Source organism: Phascolarctos cinereus, unplaced genomic scaffold (assembly GCF_003287225.1).
Source record: "Phascolarctos cinereus isolate Bilbo 61053 unplaced genomic scaffold, phaCin_HiC Scaffold_2;HRSCAF=192, whole genome shotgun sequence".
Classification (NCBI taxonomy): domain Eukaryota; kingdom Metazoa; phylum Chordata; class Mammalia; order Diprotodontia; family Phascolarctidae; genus Phascolarctos; species Phascolarctos cinereus.
Window position 1 is genome coordinate 221,021,886 of NW_027555625.1, and position 25,136 is coordinate 221,047,021.

Genomic DNA, 25,136 nt, shown 5'->3' on the forward strand with positions numbered 1-25,136 from the left:
ATTAGATGACCACTAAAGTCCCTTCCAACACTCAAATTCCATGACTCTGAGTATAATCTAGAAGCAGATGAAGAAGTTGGGGGTAAGAAAAGAGGATGGATTTTCTAAAGGATTCCATGCTCCTGAAACAAGGGGCTTCTTAATACAGGGGTGGAGAAAGGAAACCTCTTATACTTTTTGATGGATGGGGGTTATGGGGGTTGGGGCTTGAGGACTCTTGGGACAGAAATTAGAGAAAGGAGTAAAGGATCCTGAATGTCTGACAGGGACAATAGCAGAATATGCAAGGAAGTACTAGGAATAGGTCAGGCTAGAAGCATTTTAAAGTAACATTCAGTTGATGGAGCAGCTAGGTGGTGCAGTGGATAGAGTACTGGCTCTGGAGTCAAGAGGACCTGAGTTCAAATCTGGCTTCAGACACTTGACACTTACTAGCTGTGTAACGCTGGACAAGTCACTTAACCCCATTGCCTAGCCAAAAAAAAAAGTAACATTAGGTTGAAGTGTAGAATCTACACTTTACTACAAATTACTTAGGGAAGCCATGATAGGAAGTGGGGGAGATAGCAAAGTGCCGTCAGGAATATATTTCTTTCACTGAATCGCTTTCAGTCCCTTGGTACTCTCACTCATGTGACAAGTCTGAAATGGCTGACAGATCTGAACTACCCAGGGTCCAGAACTGTCCATTTGTATTAATATCAGGACACCCAGGGCCAGACTCAAAATGATGTTAAGCCTCTTCCTAATAAGAGTTAGCGTTTACATAGCTGTTCAAGATGTGCAAAGTGCTTTACAAATATTTTCTCATTTTATCCTTCTAATGACCCTAAGTATTATTATCTTTATTACCTACATTTTACAGATGAAGAAACTGAAGCAGATGGATATTATGTGATTTGCCCAGAGTCACACAATTATAGTAAGTGTCTGAGGCTGGATTTGAACTCAGGTCTTCCTGATTCCAGATCTGGCACTCTGCACCATTTATCTGCACGATTTAGCTACCTCTATATTACTAAGCAATATAGAAGTGAATAGTCTTCTCTGGAGCAATGCCCATTCAATTGCCTGCCAGGAGCCCTAGGGAAAAAGCTTGGGTGTCAGGGTTATGATGAACATGCAGGACTGATCTATCCATGATTCAGATTTCCTGTGATAACTTTACATGCTGTGGAAGCATAGGGTTTTAGTAGAGCCCTATCTAATGCCTGTATATCCACAATCCATTAAGTATATCCATAACAGAGTTTCAGGGAATAAAGTAACTCCTGGGCAATCACCAGAATACAGTAGAAATTTACCTAGAATAACTGAATCCTGCTTGGAGGCTAGACCAGCAATTTCCCACTATCCTGGTATCTGGGAATGGGTGCTGAGAATACTCCCATTTACTTTCCTGCTAGAAGCATCAGGGAAGCTCTTTCTCCTGAATTCCATTTTGCCCCACTGACATTTTCTACTCTTTCTGTTTTTTGCCAAAGTGAGATGGGGCTGAAGAATGAAAGGAAAAAGACTTTTAAGCCATTCAAGGCCTCAGGCAGGCTGTGCAAGGATCTGGCAGGAAGTTAGTTAGTTACCAGCATTTATGGGAAACAGAGAATTCGCCCACGACATCTCTGTAAGCAGCCCAAGCACATACTCCTATTCCCCTCTCCAACGCTTACCTTCTCTCTCTGGACCAGCTTCTTGTACACAGTATCTGGGAAGGATCGAAGTAGGCAGAACTTGCCTGTGCCCTCAGCACACATGAAGACTCCATTCTCATACACAACTCGTCCTCGGCTGATAGTGACCAAAGGAACCCCGTGGCAGCGCATGTTTTCATATAAATTTATATCTCCTCCTTGCACTTGAGTGCTAGCTGAAATGGTCCTGGGTGGGGAGGAGGGAGATGCTGGTGTCACAGGTAAAATACAAGCTGCTTTGCAGATAGGGCTTACACCCAGAGGTGCTGTTAAATTCTAGACAAGTTACTATGGATTGCCATCTTAATCTAAGAATACGGTAAAAGAATCACTAACGAGTGATGAATTTTAGCTAATCAGCCACTCAGAAAGCAGCAGGGAATAATAGAGAGCCCACCTCAGAGTCAGGGCAGACCTGGATTCAAGTCTCAACTATGACATATTTTGCTTTTGTGACCCTGGCCAAGTCATTTAGCTTTTTAGTGTTCTAGGCAACTCTCCAAGACTAGAACTTAACAAAGAAGATATTAGTCTACCTCTGTAGAGAAAGTTCCCTGTACTAAATGAAATCAGAGGTTCAATCCAACCCTGCCCTCCACCCTCCAAATAATCCACCTGGATAAGACTGAACACTATTATTTAGCTTAAGAAAAGGTTTAAAATAATTTCCCTGGACTTCTTTTTTTTAGGCATTTGGGGTTAAATGACTTGCCCAGGTCACACAGCTAAGTGTTTGGTCTGAGGCTGGATTTGAACTCAGGTCCTCCTGACTTCAGTGCTCTATCCACTGCACTACCTAACTGCCCTTTTTTTTTTTTTAACACTGATCTTACTCTTTCTCGTATCATAGGTATTCATGTGCACGTCTTTAGATGGTGAGCTCCTAGAAAGCAGAAACTGTTTCATATCTATCTTTGTATCCTTGGCACCTAGGAATAGTGCCTTGAACATGGTGGGGTCTTAACATTTTTATGGAATTGAATGAACTCAATGCTTCAAGCCCCTTCAACCTTCTAATCCCAGAGTTCTAGAACACGGATCAGCAAACTAGGCCTGAGGGCCAAGTCAAGGCTTACATTTTAAAATACGACAAAACTTTTTTAAAAATATAAAAACCATTTTTGGCTCCAGTTATATAAAAATGGGTGAAGTTTCTGTTTTGCCAGCCCTTATTCTAGAACACCAGCTCTCTTAAAATCCCAAGTCCCTTAAAGCCTGGGGTCTGGTTTTACTTTGTAGCCTCTGGGTCCCACACAACTACATCAGCGTCAGCTCCCGGGATGATGCGGCCCTTTCGGGGATACAGGTTGTGAAGCTTGGCTGCATTTGAACTAGTCACAGCCACAAAACGGTTTTCATCCATCTTTCCTCCCACCTGGAAAAAAATGACAATTAGAAGAATAAATCATAGTGTCATGAGATACCTGTATAAAACCACGCAATCTCCATCGTTTCTCTTTATTCCTTACAGAGGCCTATTAACTTGGCTGGAGAGAGCATGGTCTTTATAAGACTAAGGCTGTACTTGATTTCTTTGCTTTATTTCATAAGCATTGAATATAGCCTAACCCCATCCAGCCATTTAAAAAAATGCATACCAGTGTTCCAAAGGGCTGTTAGGTATAAATCCATGGCAATGAATAGAAAAGCATTGTAACATATATCCATTGTAACTAAGAGAAATGTATAATCTGCTGATGGCAAACTAGTAACAATGTGTCTGTATGTGACTGTAAGTATATTCTGTATAGCTGAAAATATAGTTGTCTACTCTTTTGTAATTTCCGTTTTCAACTCCCATCCTTGGGGCCTATTTCCTGAACATTCACAGGCCACTAAGGTACATAGGGATAGCCTCACCATTCTTCCATGTGTTATATTTTCGGCCAAGAATAGAGACTTAATTAAATATATCAAAGATCTGACTAATCATGTGCCATTAAAACAAAGATGCAGCTAACATTTATAATGTAAATCATGTAAAGTGGCAAAAATTCTGCTCCACATCCTGTTAAATGGACATAAACGTACACTTGGATTATACAAAGGTTCTCAATGAATATAGCTGCATATATACAGCACATAAAAATTACAGTTCTATGCTAATATGAATTTTACCTAAAGCTAATATGGCTACTTATCATAAATTTAAATGAAATGTTTAATTAACTTCAATTTTCCTTACCCTCTGAGAAATGAGAAAGGTTTTTGATTTTTGCATTAAAGATTCTCATCCTTTCCCTTGGCAGGTGTCTTCGCCTTTGTTAACTTATACTGTACTGTCTTTGGGCAGCTTATAGTCTAAATAATATAGCACTGAATTCTGGGCCCCGTATTGTTAGCTGTTCTTTGTCTGTGGCATATCAGAAACAAAAATATTCACCTAGATGGACAGGTCTGAGGCCTTCAAATTAGGTCTCAGTGTCATCAATGAAGCCTCTTCCAGTGGAGAAGAATTCTTGAGCATTCCTTTGTCCTTAAACTGCCCCCCTCCCACCAGATTCCTAATGACTGAAGGAGAAGAAAGATGTAAATCAACACTACCTCATCATGATCCAGATTTCTGCTGTGGGGCAAAGGTGACTTAAACCTTATGGGAAGCAGGGTAAAATGGTAGGAAAGAATGTTGGATTCAGCCTGAGGAGGTGGATTCATTCTGGTTCTGCCACTGACTACCTGGGTGACCTTGGATAGTTCAGTTTAATCTCGGTGGTTCTCAGGGTTCTTGATGGGTCCCTTTCAGCCCTAAATCTACGATCCAGTGATAACAATCTACCCTGCTTTTGTCCTCACTAAAATGGCAACTGAGGGAATTAGCCTGCTTATGGTGGTAATAAATGGTTTAAAAAAATCCCCTCAAACCCAAACCTCTTCTGTACCTTGGCAGTGGTAAATGATTATGCCAGAGTGAGACAGGGATTACTGCAAGGCTCAGCCCCGCATAGAACTATGCTTCTGGGCACTATTGTGCCTGCTGTACTCTTTCGTATCAATCAATGCCTTTGGAAGATTCTTTGGATAAGAAGCTATTGCAATAAACTGATGGAGCCCTTCTAAAAACCTGCTTAGGCAACACATCCAGGATGAAAACAATGTGAGGCTGGGAAATTAAAAATAAATCAGGAGACCCAAAAAACTTACCACGCCTCTCTCCCAGATGATACTCATACGGTCTTGTACACCACTCACTCCATGAGGGATCTTAGTGAAATCCTCCTTGCCCATTGCCTTCTGTTTTGTGGTGAAGGGCCGATGGTCAGAAGCTACAATGTTCAGAGTGTCACTGAAGGGACAGAAGGACATGATGAGTGTAACAGATTAAATTAGCTGCTCCTTAGCTATTGCTTAGCCAAAGTGCCAAAAAGCAGCTCATTTCCTGTCAAGGAATTAATCTGAAATGGTTAGAAATCTCAGCAGGAGAGGTATATATACAAACAAGGACTGAGCAACAATTATATTATATATTCGACCAATAATAAAGTAAGAGTATAACAACTAACCTGCAAATTAACTTAAAATGGCAAAAATTACTTTGCTTATGCAAGGAACCTCAGTGAACACATCTATATAAACAACACACAAAAATTATAATTCTATTCTATAAACACTTTTTCTCTTTTAAAATACATTTTTTTTAAATAGAGAGGCACTATATCACAGTGGACAGGAAACTTAATGTGGAATCAGAAAAGCCTGGGTTCAAGGTCTGCCTCTAGTTATGTGACCCTGAGCAAGTTACCTACCCTCTATGGAGCTCAGGAAACTGTCTAGGACTATAAATTGTAGTGCAGGTACCAATCTGCATTGGCAGAGGAAATTTCTTCATTGGGAGCTCTCTATACCAATGAAATCACAGGTATAATTTTAAAAATCATTACAAACATTTTACTTATGTTTTTCATCTTTACACTGAAGTCTCCCACCACAAAAAACCCAACATTTACAGGTTTTACAAATTTGATCTTAAAAAATCACTGTCATAATTAAATTGAAATTTGAGTTTAATTTTCTGTACTATCTTAGAATTGAAAAGGGTTTTTCAGGTGGACTGGGTACAAATTGGATGACCCAGATTTCTTTAAAAAGCTGTGCAACTAAGTATGCCTTAATGGCTTCTTTACTTTCATTAAGTTTCCCTGCAGCAAGTGGGACATTCAAAATATTCCAGTGATGTTATAGCTACACTCAAAGCACTGTAGTTGATGCTCCATAACTGCTTATTGATGATTGATGGTTGTTTTCCTTTTTCTTCTTCTTCTTTTTAAACTAAAAAGCAGTTTTTAGAAGAAAAGACTGACCTGACATATTCCCTTCCCCATCTCCTCAGTTTACTCAAAACTACAAAGTACAGTTATTCAGCATTGGAGCAAAGCAATGCTAGCAGAATCACAACATGTCACTGGAGTCTGCCTTTCTCAGTTTTCAGTACACAGGGCCTACTTGACACTTTCATGATAATGTGCAACAGGGACTTTATACTTTACCATAAAAAGCAATTAGCAGCTCATTGATAGACTTCAAAAGATGCTTCAAAACAGCTCTCTGAGAATTTCTAAGGCAGGAGCCTGAATGCACACAGCTGTTACCTTTATCGTTGCCTTTATTAGGAACACTGATAGAAAATCTCAGAATGAATCATTAAAGATGACAAGAGATGAAATTTGGTTTTTATTTACCTTTTTGGATTAGATCTGTGATTTCATTGGTCACTCCTAGTGTGGAAACTCCTTCTACCCAATGCAAGTAGACACCTGCTCTAAAACTTAAGTCTTAATTAGAAATTTGCCAAAGGTACTGGGGTGAGATGACTTGGCCAAGGTCACACAGCCAATATATGTTGGAAGTGGGTCTTGGATTAAGTTCTTTCTGACTCTGAGCTTTCTATTGACTATGCCACATTGCCTTTCAATATTAATTAGGGAGGGACAAATGTGGGTATCATGAATGAAGAGTAGGCACTGCACGTACCAGAAGAGAGTACGGGAGAAGAGAGGTGATACTTGGGATACAGTGTGAGTGATCTCTTTCTATTCCCTTCTTTATTGAAAGGAGTGGCAACAGGCCAGAGGTGCCAATCTTTGGCATTAGTCTATGGGCTTTCTGCTTAGGATGAGCCTCCATGATGAATCTCATTTTGAATCTCTTGATACACAAAGAGTCCTAGATTCCAGGGCATTCAAAAGAACCAGCACTGGGCCCATAAGCTGTACCAATGGCATTCACTAGTTCTGAAATATTTAGCTTCTTTCCACCCAAGCTCTGTTTTGATTCTCAGTGTACTCTTTAAAAACCTTTTAAAGGGAAAGCTCATGGACTTCCTCTAGGTAAAAAGAAAGCAAAATTTATTTGTTAGCATTTTGTTCTGAGATGACATCTTCCTAGCTTGACTAGGCTAAAAATGCAGCAGTCACCAATGGGCCCAATCCCACTACTGATTGGCAAAGAAGCTTTGACCTGCTCCATTACTGACCTGGGTCAGTTTTTCCTTCTTTAGGCAGACTCATGGCCTCCTGCTGCCAGGGGTTCATCATATTAGTGCCAGACTTAGTGCAGTTATCTGATTGATGTTAGCTCTACTGCAGCTCAGAACTCCTGAGCTCAAGAGATCCATCATTTTCAGCCTCCCCTGTAGCAGGGATTATGGTGTATACCACCATACTCAGTAAAAAGCAAAAATTTAGGTAAATGGAGTTTATAATGGTGAAGTAGTAAGAAAAGTACTTAATTTATAATAAGAGTTTGTATTTCTTTTAATCCTTCCTCTAACTGCTTACAAAAAGAGCAGATGCTAATGAATGGATATGTCATTTTTTCAATTAACAATTCCATTTTTGTTTAAAAGTTGAGGAATATGTGCTCTATTCCTGTTTCTCTTAATTATCTACTCCTAAAGAAAATCTGAGAGGAAATGGGCATAATAGAGAGAGAGAGAACAGATAGAGTCATGAATACCTGGGTTCAAGTCTTGCCCATGACTCATATGGACTATGTGCCTTTGGGCAAATCATTTAACCTCTCAATGCTCCAAGTAATTGTAAAAGACTACAAGTTGCAAATCTATTGCTATTCTGCATTGGTTGAGGGAGTTTATTCACTGGAAGTTCTCTATATCAATGAAATTATGGGTCTAGACCAAAAAACAAACCCTAAAGGAAAAAGAAAGATGAGACAATCCACCTCTTGGACTTATGCTACCCTAGACAGGGGCCACAGGGTCACGTAATGGTAGCCCTCATAAGTACATGCCTAAAACCCTAAAGGGATTGATCTTCTTACCTAGAATCTTACCTGAAGGGTCAGAAATCTCCTGGATGATAGGAGCCGCAACCAACCTATGGGTCAGTGCCCAATCTGGCCATGGGATCACTTTGCTTATGCTTTACTTCTTAGGTCAGTACTGTGTGCATTAGGCCACTGGGCCCAGCTTTTAAAGGTGGTTGCAGTTTTATCAGTTACATTAAGGGACTCATTAAAGGAAAAAGCTTTTTTCTTATAGAAAGCAATTTAAAATGCTCAACTTTCCCTATATAAAAAAGGAACATAAAACTTTATTTGACAAATGGAGATATTACTAAATATATGTGTGTGTATATATACACATGCATGTACATATATGCACATACACATATATACTTTTACCTCAATACCCCTGTATTCATATACGTATGTATGCATGTGTATACACACAACACACATGTGTATATACATGCATGTATGTGTGTGTGTATCTCCTTCAATTCCATTTTATGGTCAGTGAAGTGACAGTGACTAGGAGCAGATTAGGGAACAGGGGATAGGAAAAGAAAAGGGAAAGGAGACACAGAGTAAAGAAAGGGACACAAAGAAACTCAGTTGGAAGGGATCTCACATCCAGGTCATCTTGCCCAACTGCAGGTGAAAAAGAATTCTCTCTACTATATCCCCACATGACCAGCCCATCTCTGTCTCATGACCTTCAGTGATTCACTACCTTTTGAGACATCCCATTCCACTTTCAGGCAGCTCTGGTTGTTGAGGAATTTTTTCCCCCTAGCATCCAGCAGCAATCTGCTTCTCTGAACCCTCTTAGCATTATTCTAGTCTTTCTCCATGGGGCCAAGATGTTTATTTCACTTGGCTTCAGGCCTGGGGAAATGAGCTACCTTAATTGAAAATAAGGACAGATATTTAGAAAGAAGGGGAGAGTGGTAAGACACATGGAACAGTTTGTCCAAGGCGCATCCACCAGCCTTTAAGACACACCTATATGCAACTGCTCTCTTTGAAACTCACAACTAGCCTCCCAATAGAATTATCACTCATGGACAACCACCATGTTATAGATTTCATAGGTCGCCAGCCCTTACAACATATGTACAATGTTACATGACAGATGGACAAATAGATGGATGAGTAGCAGAACAGAGATGAAGGTATAACGAAAGGACAGACACAAAAAAATTAGGAGAGAAAGAATACTGAAGTAGAGGTGCTTAAGTAGGTTCTGACATCTTGTGCTGTGACATCTCTTGGGTTGTGGGTTTCAGAATGACTTATTGATGCCCTCTGAAATTCTAATTAATCTTTGGTCACAATTCGACAATTGTTTTTATATCTTTAAACCTTTAGACACATTTACCCTGAATGGGCTAGCTATTCAATAGGTTAGTCTGAACTTATTTTGGGGGTTCTATATATGACAGCCAGAGCAATCTTATCCTATGGGCTAGGTGAAATTAAACTGATGTCCAATGTGGCCCTATGGGTGGTGGATTCTTCATCCCTAGATAAAGTCTTCTCAGTAATCTACAAATTCCCATCCTGATACACACACACACACACACACACACACACACACACACACACACACACACACACACACACACACACTGTAATTCATGCTGGTGATGATGGCATGAACTCAGCCCAGTAGGTTCCTTACTTGGCTAGCAGACTCATGAGGTAGGTGGAAGTGTTGGTGTCCAGCCTCAGAGGGGGCACTGTGACATAAGCAGCTGCATGGGACCAGTCCTGGTGGTAATAGTGTAAGCCTGTCAACGTGGCATGTGCAGTGGTGGTCTCTGCATAGACAACCTTACCTGAGAAAAAGATAAGAGAACATTATTAAGCATTGTAAATCCAATTTTTTTTAAAAGCAAACATTTCATTGAATCAAATTTTTGTTAGCCATTTTTAACCAAACTATTTTTGAGAATCCAAGTGTATCTTTGCTTATAAGTACAGAAGTAAAGTAAAAAACTTTACTAAGAAACAGAAAGAATTGCCAAATACATGCTTCTACAAATTTCCTGCACCCAATATTCAAAGACAGAAATAATGATGACAGTTCTGCACTTGCATTTCATTGGTTTATAAAATGAACATTGCATTGAAGGCTTTATGTAGAAAAGATGCTTTCAAATGGAGAATGGAGATTATCTTTAGGTGTTTGGTCCAGGAATACAGTCTGGGATATCCTGTCATATAACGAGGCCTTTGTGAGCCGAGGATATTCCCTATCTTGCCTGATTCAGATTCCACCATCTTCTGCAACATGTGGAACAAATGGAATTGGGTTTGGAAATGAACCAAATCAAGAAATAAATTAAACATGCAAAAACACTAAAGCTGTTTTGGTTCAGTTAAGCTTTCAGTTGTCAGAAGTACATGAAGATGAGAGCTCACCATTTTGAAACAGCTCATATTTCTATAGCAGTATGATTAAAGAAAAAGAGGAAAGTGATGATAGCAATGGCTCAAAAATGCAATTGATCAAAGTTCTTCTGTGAGAGAAAAGTTGCATTTGATAAGGTTTCTTTTTCCTGAGTACACTGAAAACCATTTTTCCTGTGTTTCTATAATTTGTAGGCTACTAAGCTCAGAAAGCACATTTTAATTTGTTTTGTTGTACTGTTAATAGTTTCTTCTCCTGGTTTGGCTTGTCTTCATTAAACTGGCAAAACCTAAGGCAGGCCAGTTCAGCAGGACACAATGTGGTGTGGGTAGAGCACTGGACTCTTTTGAGTCAGGAAGACCTACATTCAGATCCTGAATTCAGATACTTACTAGCTGTGTAACCCTGACAAGTCACATAATCTGTTTGCCTCAGTTTCCTCAGCTGTAAAATGAGGATAATTATAGCACCTACCTCTAAGGTTCTTGTGAAGATCAAATGAGCTAATATTTGTAAAGTAGTTTATAAACCTTAAAGTGCTGTATAAATGCTAGCTTTTACTGATTAATCAATTAATTAATCATACTAATATTAATCAATCAATTACTCAATAAATAAAATTAATTAATAATCAATCAATAAACATTTAAAAGGAAACTCAGCAAAATTTTAATTATTATATGAGTTAATAATACCTTAAATTTATTAGGACTAACATGATAATTTTATGAGCACACCAAGCTATACTGAATACACAGTATCCTGTATGTTCCTAATGCCTACCACCTGTGTGTGATTTTTGTAGAAGCCCCTTAACCTAGTTTCCTCACTTGTAACATGAGGAGGTTGTACTACTAAATGACTTTTGAAGTCCTTTCTAGTTCTATGATCTGAAGACAAGGAGAGAGAGAGAGGGAAGCTGGGAGAAGAGGAAGGAAAACAAGACTGAAGGAAAGAAGGAAGGAGGGGAGGAAGGAAGGAAAGAAAAAAGGAAGATGGAGAGAAGGAAGGAAAAAAGGAAGAAAAAAGGAGGGAAAGAAGGATAGAAGGACAAAAGGAAGGAAGGAGGAGGAGGAAAAAGGAAGAAAAGAAGGAAGGAGGGAAAAAGGAAAGAACAAAGAAAAGAGGGAAGAAAGGATAGAAGGATGAAAGGAACGATGGAAGGAAAGGAGGAGGGAAGGAAGGATGGAAAGGAGGAAAGGAAAAAAGGAAGGAAGAAAGGAAGGAAGAAGGCTGGCTATATTCAAAGTCAGAAAATGAGGTTGGATCTTGCTTCTGCTTACTTATTACCTGTGTGGTCTTGGTGAAGTTACTTAGTCTCTTTGACCATCACCTGTAAAATGAAGAGCCTCTGAAGTCTCTTTGAGCTCTGGATCTATGATCATGTGATCGTAGAGGGTAAATGACTATGGATAATAACAGCTTCCATTTCTTTAGTGTTCCTGACAACGATGAGATCAGAGGAATAATTCCATGATCTTCCTTTTACAGATAGTGGAACTGAGTGACTTACTGGTGTCAAAAAAGCAAATAAAAGTCAGAATCAAGACTTAAACCCAGATATCCTGAGTCCAGTACTCTTTTCAGTGAAACATATTACCTCTCTAGAATGTGGTAAGTGCTTAAGAAAATGCTACCAAAGCTCACAGGAGGGAGAGGTCACTGATAGCTATGAAGGAGTTGAGAGATCCTGTGGTGGTAGAATCAATAGGATTTAGCAAACAATTGGATGCAGGGGGTGAGGGAGAGGAAAGAGGAAAAGAATTAGGATGGGTGACTCTCAAGGACTGGAAGATGTTCTTAGCCTTGACAGAAATAGACAAGTTTGGAGGAGGATAACAATGGAAGTTGGGAATAACAGAAGAGATAATCAAATAGTGATTAAGTTCATAATCTTGGCATCAGCATCATTGTCTAAACTGATCTTCTTTTGGTAATGCAAAAGACTACCTTCTTCTACTCCCACTTTCAACTGGAAAACACTTCATCTTGGGTGCAGGTAAGCTTGATAATCTAGAAGTGCTTAATGAGAAGGTCATGACTGGAAGAAAAGGGTCATTAGAAACAAGAGAGGAGTGCTCAATGTTCTGGGAAATCCCAGCAGGGCCAAGTGTGCCCCTTCAAAGTAAAAGTTAGAGAAGAAGCCAGCCTACCTTGACTCCAATCACTTTTTAAATCCTAAGACCTAAGCTGAGTTTCATCGGCCTTACCTTCCATCCCTGCCTGCAGGCTTACCTTGCATCTTAGCAGCAGCAATGACATCTCCAGCAGAGATACTGGAAACGTTGACCAGGTAAACTGGACAATGAGTCTAAACACAAGAAACATAGTTGTCACACGATCAGTCTTTCAACAAACCAGGCATAAGAAGTAGACAGCATCTTCATAGGAAAAATAACTTTAAAAAAAAAACTCCATTAGTAAAAGAATTCTGTTGGGGAATCTAGTCTGCCTGTGCCAGAAGGGAATCTCCAAGTATGGCACTCTTTCCCCTACACTTTCTATTATCCCTCCACCTTCTCTTCACCCTCTTTAAACAGCTCCTTATAATGGAAGTATTGACTGGGAGCTATTCATACTTTGGTAGTGAACCAGTTTTTATCTTAGGTTCTGATAAGAGGCGGCTGTATTTGAGAGGGATGGCTGCAAAGGGACACTAAACAAAGTATCTGAGAATGATAAAGAATAAATTACAAAAGGCAACTGTTGTAACTTCTGCAAGTTGGGGTGGTTGGGTTCTGATGCCAGGACAGAGGAGGAAATGCTGCTTACCCTGTTGGCAATAGTGATAACACGGTGGGTCGCTTCGGCTTCCAGCTGTTTGGGAAAACAACACAGGAAGGAAACAAAATTCATCACCACCCTCAAATCAAGTGTTTTTTGAATGTGAGGTATCGTGCTAGGTATAGTCTCATGTAGTGCGTATGCCATACACATTTACAGAGATGATCCATCTTATGATTCCCTGTGTTGTCTGGGGTCCCTTGCATATACTTGCAAAGAAGGGGCTTTGGACTATGAGTCAGGAGATCCGGGTTTGATTCCTTCCTCCAATACTTACTAGCCATATGATATTTAAATAATAGCCCAGAAAGAGGAGGAAGGGCTCTGATATTTTTCAGTCTTTTCCCTTTCTTAATCCAGCTTTGCCCAGACTACCCCCTAGTGCATGTCTATGGTTTCTCAACGAAGGCCAACACAGGGCTGTTCTAGTTCCCTCTGAGACAGAGTTGTCATTAGAGTATAGTGACAGAGGCTTTGCTCCAAGGCCCCAAAATTTAAAGACAGCAAAAATTTAACATGTATACTATGGAAACAACTGAGCTTACCAGCTAAATTACTTAGTAATCTTTGTCTTAGGGAAGCCCCTACAATAATCATCAGTTCTATCCTTCAGCTCAAATGACCCAGTCACTGCCTGCACTATTTTCACGTTATGAGTTATACAGTTGTTTGAAGGTGTGGCCTGAAATGCCAGCCCAGGTACCAAAATTGCTAGTTATGGCTCTGCCCTGAAAATTTCTCTCTGGAAGCTTTAGGCCATACTTGTCCTAAATTATCATTTAGGACACTAAACTACCCTGAGAATATAAAACAATGATCTCTGTGAAGGAGCCAACTGAGATTTTCCCTCATGTGAAGAGGAAAATATATAAAATCCAATTTATATTTGTGTCTCTAACCCCACAAGATTCTAAGTACCCGTGTGAAGGCTGATGGGAGAAAAAAAAGCCACAACAAACTTTTCTTACCTCCTCTGGACGGCTGATCTCTATTCCTTCAGGACCTGTGATGCCCAAATCTAGTGCTTCTCTGGCACCCTGAACAAATAGCAAAGAAAAAAAGAAGTTGGCAATTGTTTATAAGATAGATCCAAGAGGAAAATAATGAACCTCAAATGGCAGAACTACACAAAAACTCAGCAGCTTTTTCTTTTTTCTGCATCATTTTTTCTTTAAAGAGAAAAGCTTTGGGGCTTAGGTTTGGCAATTTAGGTTTGGCTCACTTGGCAGTAAGTTTCCCCAAGTCACATTTTTAAATGACTGAATATGTCTTTTATTTTTCTAAATGTGTTCTAAGTAATCAGTAAGCAGGTGAAATAATAAATCAAGAATCTGGGATTTCATCAATATGAGTCTTCCTTTTATCTTGATACAACCTCTTTCAAGACTTGGTAAATGATCTTGGAAAATCATTGTGGCTGAAAAATTACTCACCCGCTGGCCAATCTGGTGTAAGCCTTTCTTTTTTTTTTTTTTAAAGGCAATTGGGGTTAAGTGACTTGCCCAGGGTCACACAGCTAGTAAATATCAAGTGTTTGGTCTGAGACCATCTTTGAACTCAGGTCTTCTGACTTCAGGGCTGGTGCTCTATCCACTGACCACCTAGCTGCCCCTGGTGTAAGTCTGAACCTACAATAAGGCTGATCCTTAGGGGATAAGCAAGACATAACCCAACACTAGGCTTATATTTGAAGTCTTTTCAATTAGGTAGGACCTGCCAGAGCTTGGAAGCATAGCCCAGGGTGAACCCAGAGTCACAGTACAGGCTACAATGAGGTACTGTAGACTTTAGTCTAAGAAATAATAAATAAGAGGGGTTAAATATCACACTATGATTTTAAATAGGCACCATGAGGGATACTTAAGAATTAGGAAAAAAAAGTCTTTATCCTTGAAGAGCTTACAACCTAGCTGGCAGCTGGAAGCAGAAGGCTCTAATTCAGATCCCCAGCTGAGAAGTCCAACTACCAGATCTACCTTCATTGCCCACTCCTTTCTGAATTTTGTGTCTATACTTGCCTCGGCCACAAGTTCTCCATTTTCAGCATGGACTCGGGCTATTGCACCAATATCCTTGCAAGCACAGAAGACTTGATATAATTCACTATCTCGAAGCATATATAAGTCTTTGTAGGTCATAAACATCTGGAATGAGTTGACACCCTTCTCTCTCACCAAAGTCTCCATTTCTGCTTTCACCTGATGGAAGAAAAGAATACCATTACATATTCAACATTATATATTTGAGAGATTGATGGATGGAGCCCTGAATGACCTGTATTTCATTCCCTTCCTCAGTGTGTACCAACTGTGTGATCTTTGATAAGTCACTTGAGGAGCCTGAGACACAGAAAAGCTACCTGGAGCAGGGAAATAATTCCCAAACTGCCTTCTGTGTGATGACCAAGCCAGAAAATGTAGAACACTCTCTGGAACCTATAATGTGTTGCTGTCATCTTCAACCTCATTATTAATGCCATTAATTATTAATAATATTGGGGATGGAGCTTTAACTGCGATAGATCTGCATCTCAGGTACTCAGGAGAGATTCTCTATCCAGGGAAGGGAATGACATGGAACAAGAATTTTTAAAGCACTTACTATGTGTAAAGCACTGTGCTAAGCACTCTACCTGCCTCATTTGAGTTTCACAGCAGCCCTGTGAGATAGGTTCTATTACTACCCCCATTTTACAGCTGAAGAAACAGGCAGATGGAGATTAAATGATACGGCTAGTAAGCTAGATTTGAACTCAGGTATTCCTGACTCCAAGTCTTATTCTCTATCCACTGTGGCACTTAGCTGTCTCTGGTCTACCTAGGACTGTCTGTGGATGCCCTAGCATTACAGGAATCTGTGGGAGAAAAATTAATATGCTTTTTTTTTTTTGCTTTCGTTTTGGATGGTAATTAACAGTCTTCTGTTATGTTTTCTTTACAAGTTCAACCAGCTTTTTGAGAAGTTTTGTATGGATGAATGCTAATATATCAATAACTCTTATATTATGTACCTGTTATGAGTATGGAAAAAGATATAAATAGTATGGATATTACACACCTACCATACTAGTGACTGTCCATTCATCTAGCAATGGTGGGAACATGGGAGATTGCCCATGCTCAATTTTTCCTATCTTAAGCAGACCTAGACAGCTTGACTTACTGTGACCTGAATCTAGGCAGCCTGTCTGATATCCTTAGGGGCTGTAGATCCTTAGGATAACACCCCAAGTACTTAATCCCTGTCTGGGAGCCCCACACCCTTTTGGGGCTTTGTTTTCCATTTAAATTATTAGCTTGCTTGTCTCAGTTGAGGAGTAAGAGCAGACCTCTGATTGGATTTCCTAGGTGTGGCAAATCCAAAGATCCCTGGAGACATTCAGGGGGCTTTATTGTGTTGCAGGGACTCAGGAGAATTTTTACTCCCCAGTATTAAATCCAATTTACAGTGTGGGTCCAGAACAGAGGGGCCCTTTAGTGTGAGAGGAAACAGGGAACTGCCGCAGCCTTTTTGACGTATTGGGTCAATGTTGCTGCAAAGCAATTTAGTTACTCATCCAAAGAGGTGCTGGAATGGCTTCCAGTCAACCCCACAACCTTCATCCCTTTTGGGAGCTCTGTAGAGACAGGCCATCCTTGGGGTGGGGGTGGGGGCAGTGGCTTGATTTTTTCCTCCTTTTTCTTTTCCTTACTGTCTTTGTCTTAGGGAAAACCTCTGCAAGCACCAAGACAGGCAGTAGAATTTTATAAAAATGATATCTGCTTGTTAAAATTGTGTAACTGAATTTGGAAGTGAGTGTAATTCCTAGACTCACCAGCAATGGTAGGCTTGTATCCTTGTGAAAAGAATATTAACTTCCAGTTTGTGAACTGTTCTGCAACAATTTTGCCAAAATGTAACTCAGTTGATTTTCTGGGGATGCTTAAGTGGAAGGAGAGTATAAGGGATATGTAATGACAAATGACAAGGTGTTAATTGCTCCTATGGTTTTCATATACAATGATCTCTTCATAAAATGGGAAGACCTGTCTCTAATAGAATTATAGGAACAGCTTGGGATTTCCTTGGATGAAAATTTGGCCATGCTGGCCTACCCCCAAACTGTTGAAAGAAAGAGGAAAAGGATTCCTCTGTACTCAAATTTTTATAGCAGGTCTTTTTATAGTAGCAAAGAACTGGAAACCAAGGGGGTGCCCTCCCCATTGTAGTCTGGCTGGGTATATGAATAAAATGGAATGCTATTGTGTTGAAAAGGACAGTTTCAGAGAAACCTGGGAAGACTTGTATGAACTGATGAAGAATGAAGTGAGCAGGGCCAGAAGAACAATGTATACAACAACAATACTGTAATGACAAATAATTCTGAAAGACTTAAGAATTCTAGTTAATTTAAGAACCCATCACAATTCCAGGAGAAGGCTAGTGATACATACTATCCACCTCCTGATGGAGAGCTTCCTGATGGACTAAAGATTTTTGGACATGGTCAACATGGGAATTTGACTATGCAAATTTGTTATCAGGCTTTGTTTTTCTTTTCTTTTTCCAGTGTGGGAGAAAAGAAAACAAGTGTCTTTTAGTTGAAAAGAAAAAAACAAGCAAACCTGTGGCCATGCCTCACAGCTCCTTAAAAGGCTAAGCAGTTATCTCTGTAATGAATTTTGTTAGTAGAGCTGGCAATGGAGGGAAAACTTGGCCCTGAGAAGGAACTTCTTAGGATAACAGAGGGGATATCCCTCTTCCCTCCCACCCAGTCAGCCAAATCACTTTGAAGAGAATCTATTCAATTGCTAGGAGACATTGCATCTATGACGGAGGATATCAACAAAAGACCAGGGCTCCAGGCACCATGCTGGAGAACCAAATCTCTACCAACCTTAGCGAAAAGGCCCATCCTCCTTCTCCCTCTCCTTCCCCCATCACCATGTCTTGGAGCTAATTTTTCTTTTGTTTTGTGTAGCTGGCTTATAAGATCAGGCACACAGAGATAATAAACACCCAGGAGAGCCACGGGCTAACATGTTGATGGCAATATACACTGGAAGACAACCACAGTCAAACTAGAGAAACTGTTACCTTTGGAGACCACCAGGTGATTCCCATGTGGAGTGAGTAGTCACAGCACACTTTGGGGTCAGCCAGGTTCCTGCACTTCTCATAGGCATCCAGGAGGGATGTTTCTTTGTCAGGTAGAACATGGCCTATGATCATAGTTGTTCCTCCTACCAGTGCAGCCTGTGGGAAGAAAGAAGAGAGACAAGCACGGCTTTAGTCACATCGTCATCGCACAATAACAAAGTGGAGGGGATGCAGCTAGGTGGTGCAGTGGATAGAGTACCGGCCCTGAAGTCAGGAGGACCTGAATTCAAATGTGGCCTCAGACACATAACACTCACCAGCTGTGTGACTCTGGGCAAGTCACTTAACCCCACTGCCTAACCAAAAACCAACCAAACAAAAAAACCCCCACAAAAACAAAATGGAGGTAATTTATTCCAGCACTTCTTATGCTGTAGGCTGCAACCCCATATGGGGTCGTGAAAAATTTGGCAACAGTAAAAGGTCTCTGAACAAACAAAATATCAGTATCTAATACTCTGCCAAGACTTAATTCTTTATGTATAAATAAATGAGCATATCCCTCTCATTAGCATGCAAATTTGCTTTCATCTTTAATAAATGGTAACATTATATATATACCAAAGAATCACTTTAAAATGAATTTCTTCATGATTTATTATCAATAAATGCTTGATATGTATACTTATCTCATATACCCCGGAGTTGCATAAAAATTTCTTGGGCAAAAAGGGGTCATGAGTGGAAAGAGTTTAAGAAGCCCTGACTTACTCTTAGCAGAGCAGAGAGCCATTTGATCTCTGCAAGCAGTTTCCTATTCAGCAAGAGGGTTTTCTTTTTGTTGTTGTTTTTTTTTTTTTTTGCAGGGAGGCAACACGGCACGATGGAAAGAATGTTACTATATATAGGGAAAAAAAGTTCTGTTTGGATATGGTAAAGCCAAAAATTTGCCTCCAACATTATTGGCCATGTCTGTGTTTTTAATTATTTTAAATTTCATTTCAATTTGATCGAAAAATTAGTATTCTAGTTGAATAGTCTATTTTAAGAATAGACTCAATTAATCCAAATCTAAAACTGAAAAATAGAATTCTACTTTTCTTAGAGACTGAAGTAAAACATGTAAGGCAGGGATGCCTAGAAGGGAAAAGTTCAAGTTTTAAAAGGTATATGATATCACCAAAAGGAATTGAGAAGAATAAAAAGGGAAGTGAATGAAAGATAAATATAATTGAAAATAAAATATAAAGGAATCTGGACTGGAATTGGGAGGGAAGAGACCAGGGTTCTTTACAATCTGACTAGGACCTATCTTTCCTGCCTTATACATCATTGCGCTTCCAAAACTGTATGGTCCAGCCAGATTGGCCTTCTCTCTGTTTATCATACACAATACTGTATCTCCCATCCCCACAGGCCTGACTACCTCCCTTTTCTCCTCCTCCCCACCTCCAATGCACCACCTTCTCACCAAGACTTCATGGGATTCTTGACTTCCTTCAAGATGAAACTCAAGCCAGGGCAGCGAGGTGGCACAGTGGATAGAGCACTGGCCCTGGATTCAGGAGGACCTGAGTTCAAATGCGGCCTCAGACACATAACACTTACTAGCTGTGTGACCCTGGGCAAGTCACTTAACCCCCATTGTCCAACCAAAAAAAAAAAGATGAAACTCAAGCATCATCTCTTACCCAAAGCCTTTCCTGATTCTCACAACTGTCAGTGCCCACGTTACCTTGTGTTTATTTTGTATTTGTTCAGCATGTCCTCATATATAGACAAATTATCTCCAGTGCCTAGCAGAGTGTTTGGCACAAGCATAATAAAGGCTCCTTGACTGACTGATCAGCTCTGCTCCTATAACTTTGCGATCTTGGCCTTATCATCCTCATCTATGAAATGAATTGTTTAGATCTAATGATATCCAAAGTAGCTCTAACATTCTGGAAAGTCATATTTGCCCTAATTTCTTATAAACATAATCTGGCAAAAGATCAACTGAAAATAAATAAGATAGAATGAATATATGTTTACATGCAAGGCTAGACATTTAGACATAGGCATTTAAAGCTCAGACAAATTCCTTGGCATCAAGAAGCTAAGAAGAAAATCAAGATAAGCAGGTAGACTTTGGGTAAACTGATGAAGTTGATATATGTCTTCGGAATCACCAAGAGTTCTAAGAGTCTGATCTGTTTAAGATGTGGAACTTCAAGTCACAACCCAGCAGGGTCTTCCAAAGTTCTTCATTCTAATGAGAAGATGCCAGTGTTCTAATAGTGAGTGGGGGGAAAGAAGAGGAACAGAAAGAAAAACTCCTGCTATTTGAAGATCCTAATAAATATGTCATGGAGAGTAGGTAGCTAGGTGGCACAGTGGATAGCACAATGGCCCTGAAGTCAGGAGGACCTGAGTTCAAATCTGGCCTCAGATACATATATTCACTAGCTGTATGACCCTGGGCAAGTCACTTAACCCTGAATGCCTCAAAAAAAAATATGGAAAAAACTCTAAGACATAATAGTTACCTAGAGTCTTAGAATATCAGAACTGGGAGAAACCTTTGAGTTCCTTTAGTCTAGTCCCTGATTTTACAGATGAAACTGAGGTCCAGAGATGTTAAGTATATATCTGAAGTTATATTCAGTAAGCATTTATTTTTATTTGTGAGGCAACTGGGGTTAAGTGACTTGCCCAGGGTCACACAGCCAATGAGTGTTATGTGTCTGAGGCTGGATTTGAACTCAGGTCCTCCTGACTCCAGGGCCAGTGTGCTATCTCCACTGCACCACCTAGCTGCCCCTCAGTAAGTGTTTATTAAGAACTTAGTACATGCCCACCTGCCTTGACTCTCAGTATAGAATTTTCCCAATACACCATGATCTCTCACTTGTACTCCTGCAGTCCTGAAGAAGGCTGGCTGTATGGACTGCCATGGGGCTGGCTAACAATTAATGGGGTATGGCCTCAGAAGTACCTGCATCTATAGAAACAAAGAGGACCTTTGCATTCCTATGCTGTCAAGATTCAGGGAAGGATTTTTCTTAACTGAGGAGCAAGATGGAGCAGGAGATGGGGTCAGCTTGGAGTCAGGGAAACCTAAACTTGAATACTGCCTCAGACATTTGCTGGCCAATCACTTCACTTTTCTCTGCCTCAGTTTCTTCATCTGTAGAATGAGGGAGTTGGCCTCAATAGCTCCTGAGGTCCCTCCTAGCCCTAAATCTATGATTCTAGGATGCTACCCCTGCCCTTCTGGGCATCTTAGGCTAGCCTATAAATCTCATGAAGGACTGAGTTGCTAATAGTCTTCTTTTGTGCTTTATCAACCTCCTCTTTCTTTACCTGGTCTGCACAGGTGTGTCCTCCTTTCATCCCAATCAAACATGAGAGGTTCTGAAAGGATTATTTTAGTTGTAACACAAAGTTGGAACATTTTTAAATTAAAAAGAATTCTTTTTTGGCTGGCATATTACTGCTAGGCCGGAAAACAACTCTCAGAAATAACTAGAAGGTCATCTGCTTCTATGTGTCACCTATCTTGGAAAGCAGTCATCTTTCTTGCACAAAAGGGAATTTAGCCTTTGATTGAAGAATTACTTTGAAGGGGAACAGGCAGTGAGAGCAGCCAGGTATGAAATGGGATTATATTTGTTCCAGCACTGCTCCTGACCTTAGCAGAACCTCAAAACCTTTATCTAGAAGGGTCCTTCTCAGTTCTAGGTCAGTTTTAATTATTTCGAGAGGAGTCGTGAAATTCTATTTTAAAAATTCACAAAGGGGCAGCTAGGTGGCGCAGTAGATAGAGTTCTGCCCTTGGAGTCAGGAGGACCTGAGTTCAAATGCGACCTCAGACACTTGACATTTACTAGCTGTGTGACCCTGGGCAAGTCATTTAACCCCACTGCCTTAAAAAAAAAAGCACACAATATTACAATTGGAAGGGACCTATAGAGGTCCACCTCCTACTTGATGCAAGAGTCTTTCCCACATCTTCCTAACAGATAATTTGTTGTTCCCTGATTGAATGCTTCCAATGAAAGGGAGCTTACCACTTTAAAACCTAGTCTTCTCCACTGATGGACAGCTCTAATTGTTAGAAAGCTCTTTCTTACATTGAACTATTTCTCCTTGTTACTTTCACCTACTGGTCTTCAATATGGCATATGCTAAGTCTAGTGCCTATTCCAGATGACAGTCCTTTAAATACTGGAAGGCAGTCAAACTTATTTAGGTCTTTTCTTTTCTAGACTAAACATTTTAAAATGTCTCAAACATTCTACATGTTTATAATTTCTTGAACCTTTACCATCTTGATCACATTCTCCTGGACATAGGTAGCTAGGAGGTACAGAAAAGAGAGCATGGGATCTGAGTTCAAATCCGACTTCAGACACCAACTAGCCATATGACCTTGGACAAGACACTTAACCTCTGTCTGCCTTTCCCCCCCCCATTTGAAAAATAGAGATAATAATAGCACCTATCTCCCAAGGTATTGTGAGGATCAATAAGATAATATTTGTAAAGCACTATTAGAAATGCTAAATATTATTATTATTAAAAAAAACTATTAAAAATGAGTGGTTAAACTCCTTTTTCCATTGTAGAGGTGGAGGATTATGGGACATATGTCAGACAGATGATGTGTTAGTTTTGCTGAACTATTTCTTTTCTTCTTTTTTCATTCTTTATTATAAGGATGGTTCTGTGAGGAGGATATATTTGGAAATGAAGGGGATGCAAAAGAAAGATTAATAAAATATTTTAAAAGTGGTGCTTAGAACAGAATACAATAGTCCAGATATGGTCTGATCAGCATAAAGTACCCTTTAGTAGCAGGCTATTAAAGTAGGAGGCTATTACCCTCCTTGATCTGAAAACCATATTTCTATTAATCCAATTTGAGACTGCATTAATAATGGTATTTTAAAATGTTTTTAGCATTTAGTCACAAAATTGGCTTATACTGAGCTTACTATCATATAGCAAGCTTTTTTTACATAAGTCGATGACAAATCAGGTCTTCTCCATCCTATAATGAGGGGTGTGGTGTAGAAAGAACACTGGAGATGGGTTTGAACCCTGTTTCTGATCCTTAGTAACTTAACTATATGATGTTGGGCTTCTTGAGTCCTCCTCAGTTTCCTCATCTGTAAAATGAGAACGATTGTACTGTCTACCTCATAGGTGGGTTGTGAGGACAATGCTTTGTAAACCTTAAAGTGCTATAGAAATGACAGTTATTGTTATTAGGATCATGAGATCACAGATTTAGAAGTGGAAGAGACCTTAGAGGTTATTTAGTCCAACCTCATCATTTTGTGGAAAATAAGAATAGCAGCTAACATTTATATTTTAAGGTTTACAAAGTGTTTACGTGCATTATTTCACTTGATCCTCACAATAATGCTGTGGAGTGGACGTTATCATTATCCTCATTTTACAGATAAGGAAACAGAAGCTCAGAGAGGCTAAGTGACTTGCCCCAGGGTCACAGAGCTAGTCAAATGTTGATAGAAGGATTCAAAGCCTGGCACTGCTGACTCTAAGATTCTACACTGCTTCCTCTTCCTGGATGAGGAAATTGAGGACAATAGAGGTTAAGTGACTTGCCCAAGGACATTCTAGTGATCAAATAATTGAGTTCTGAGCCTAAATGTAGAAATTTACATTTATCTGTTGTGCTTAATTACTCAGGATGAGTAGACTGCTCTTAATTATGGCAGTTGAAGAACAGCAAGTAGCTCACATTTTATAGTGTTTTATAATTAAGGTGCTTTCCTCATAATTAATCCCATTCTACAGATGAGAAAACTGAGGCTTAGAAAGGTTAAGTGATTTGCCCAAAGTCATGCAGCTAGTAAGTGGCAGAAGACAGGTCTAACCAGTGTTCTTTCTATCATATGTTGAGGCTGCCTAGAAAGTCTTTTGATGCCAAAGTGGGTAATTAGAATGATAGAATTTAACATTTAATGCTTAATTATTTTCAGTTCTAATAATAAAATTTCACACTGTTGAGTCAAGGATAACCAATGGACAGCCAGGTACCCCAGAGTTATATATACTCACAATGTTGAAAGAAAATATGGAAGCCATCTAGGACATTGGTTAACTCCCTTGTGGTGAATTTACGGAAAGATAGATGAGAGTTGCACAGGGGAGACAAGCACGTGTGGTTTGCACCATTGGAGGGAATGCCTACATCTGATGAGCTCACACATCCTTTGAAATATTTCAGTATAAGAATATGGACTACAAAATTCAAAGTTAAGTAGTTTGTCCTACAAGACCTCATTAAATTATAGTGCCACTGCCGCCTAGTGGCAGTTTGGGGCAATTGCAGAGGAGGTGCTGAAACTAAACATGGTAATAAGCATCAAGCATTTATTAAGTACCTATGCCAGGTGCATTATTCCTGGTGCATTGGATACATAGACACAAGGAAAACAGTCCCTCACCTCAAGTAGCTTGCATTCTATAGAGGGAAACAAACATGTACATACATAAGTATATAGCAAATAGATAAAAGGTTATTTGGGGTGAGAAGGCACTAGAAGTTGAGGGGTAGGGGTGGAGGAATCAGAAACTGTTTATGGAGATGATGGCATTTATTAAGCACTTACTATGTACTACAAACTTGTTAAGCATTGGGGATACAAAGGACAAGGAGGGAGAATCAGTGCAAAGAGCCAGAGATGGATGATGGTGGTAGCAATAATAATTCCTCACATTTACATATCACTTGAAGGTTTAAAAAGTGCTGTACAGAAACATTACCAGCTTAGTCAATGGAAAATTACTAAATTTAATATTAAGAATGTTTCACTACTTTCAATCAATTAATATTTATTAAACATTTACTATATGCCAGGCACTGTTATGTTCAGTTTACCAATTAAGCAATTTACTGACCCATGGAATAGCATTTA

General features: G+C 39.7%; 1 protein-coding gene across 8 annotated transcripts in view; it reads right to left on the reverse strand.

Moving 5' to 3' along the window:
• DPYSL5 (dihydropyrimidinase like 5) overlaps nt 1-25,136 on the reverse strand; it is a 132,133-nt gene that overhangs the window by 14,892 nt on the left and 92,105 nt on the right. For all 8 annotated transcript variants that reach the window (XR_002323941.2, XM_020983897.2, XM_020983894.2 and 5 more), the window contains 9 exons: nt 18,202-18,360; nt 15,144-15,323; nt 14,094-14,162; nt 13,114-13,158; nt 12,577-12,652; nt 9,610-9,766; nt 4,830-4,971; nt 2,921-3,063; nt 1,668-1,875 (listed from right to left, as the gene is read on the reverse strand). Coding sequence is in view for 7 of the 8 variants with exons in the window: in XM_020983897.2 (XP_020839556.1) it covers nt 1,668-1,875; nt 2,921-3,063; nt 4,830-4,971; nt 9,610-9,766; nt 12,577-12,652; nt 13,114-13,158; nt 14,094-14,162; nt 15,144-15,323; nt 18,202-18,360 (1,179 nt within the window). In the remaining variant the exon portion in view is untranslated. The remainder of the gene's footprint in view (nt 1-1,667; nt 1,876-2,920; nt 3,064-4,829; nt 4,972-9,609; nt 9,767-12,576; nt 12,653-13,113; nt 13,159-14,093; nt 14,163-15,143; nt 15,324-18,201; nt 18,361-25,136) is intronic.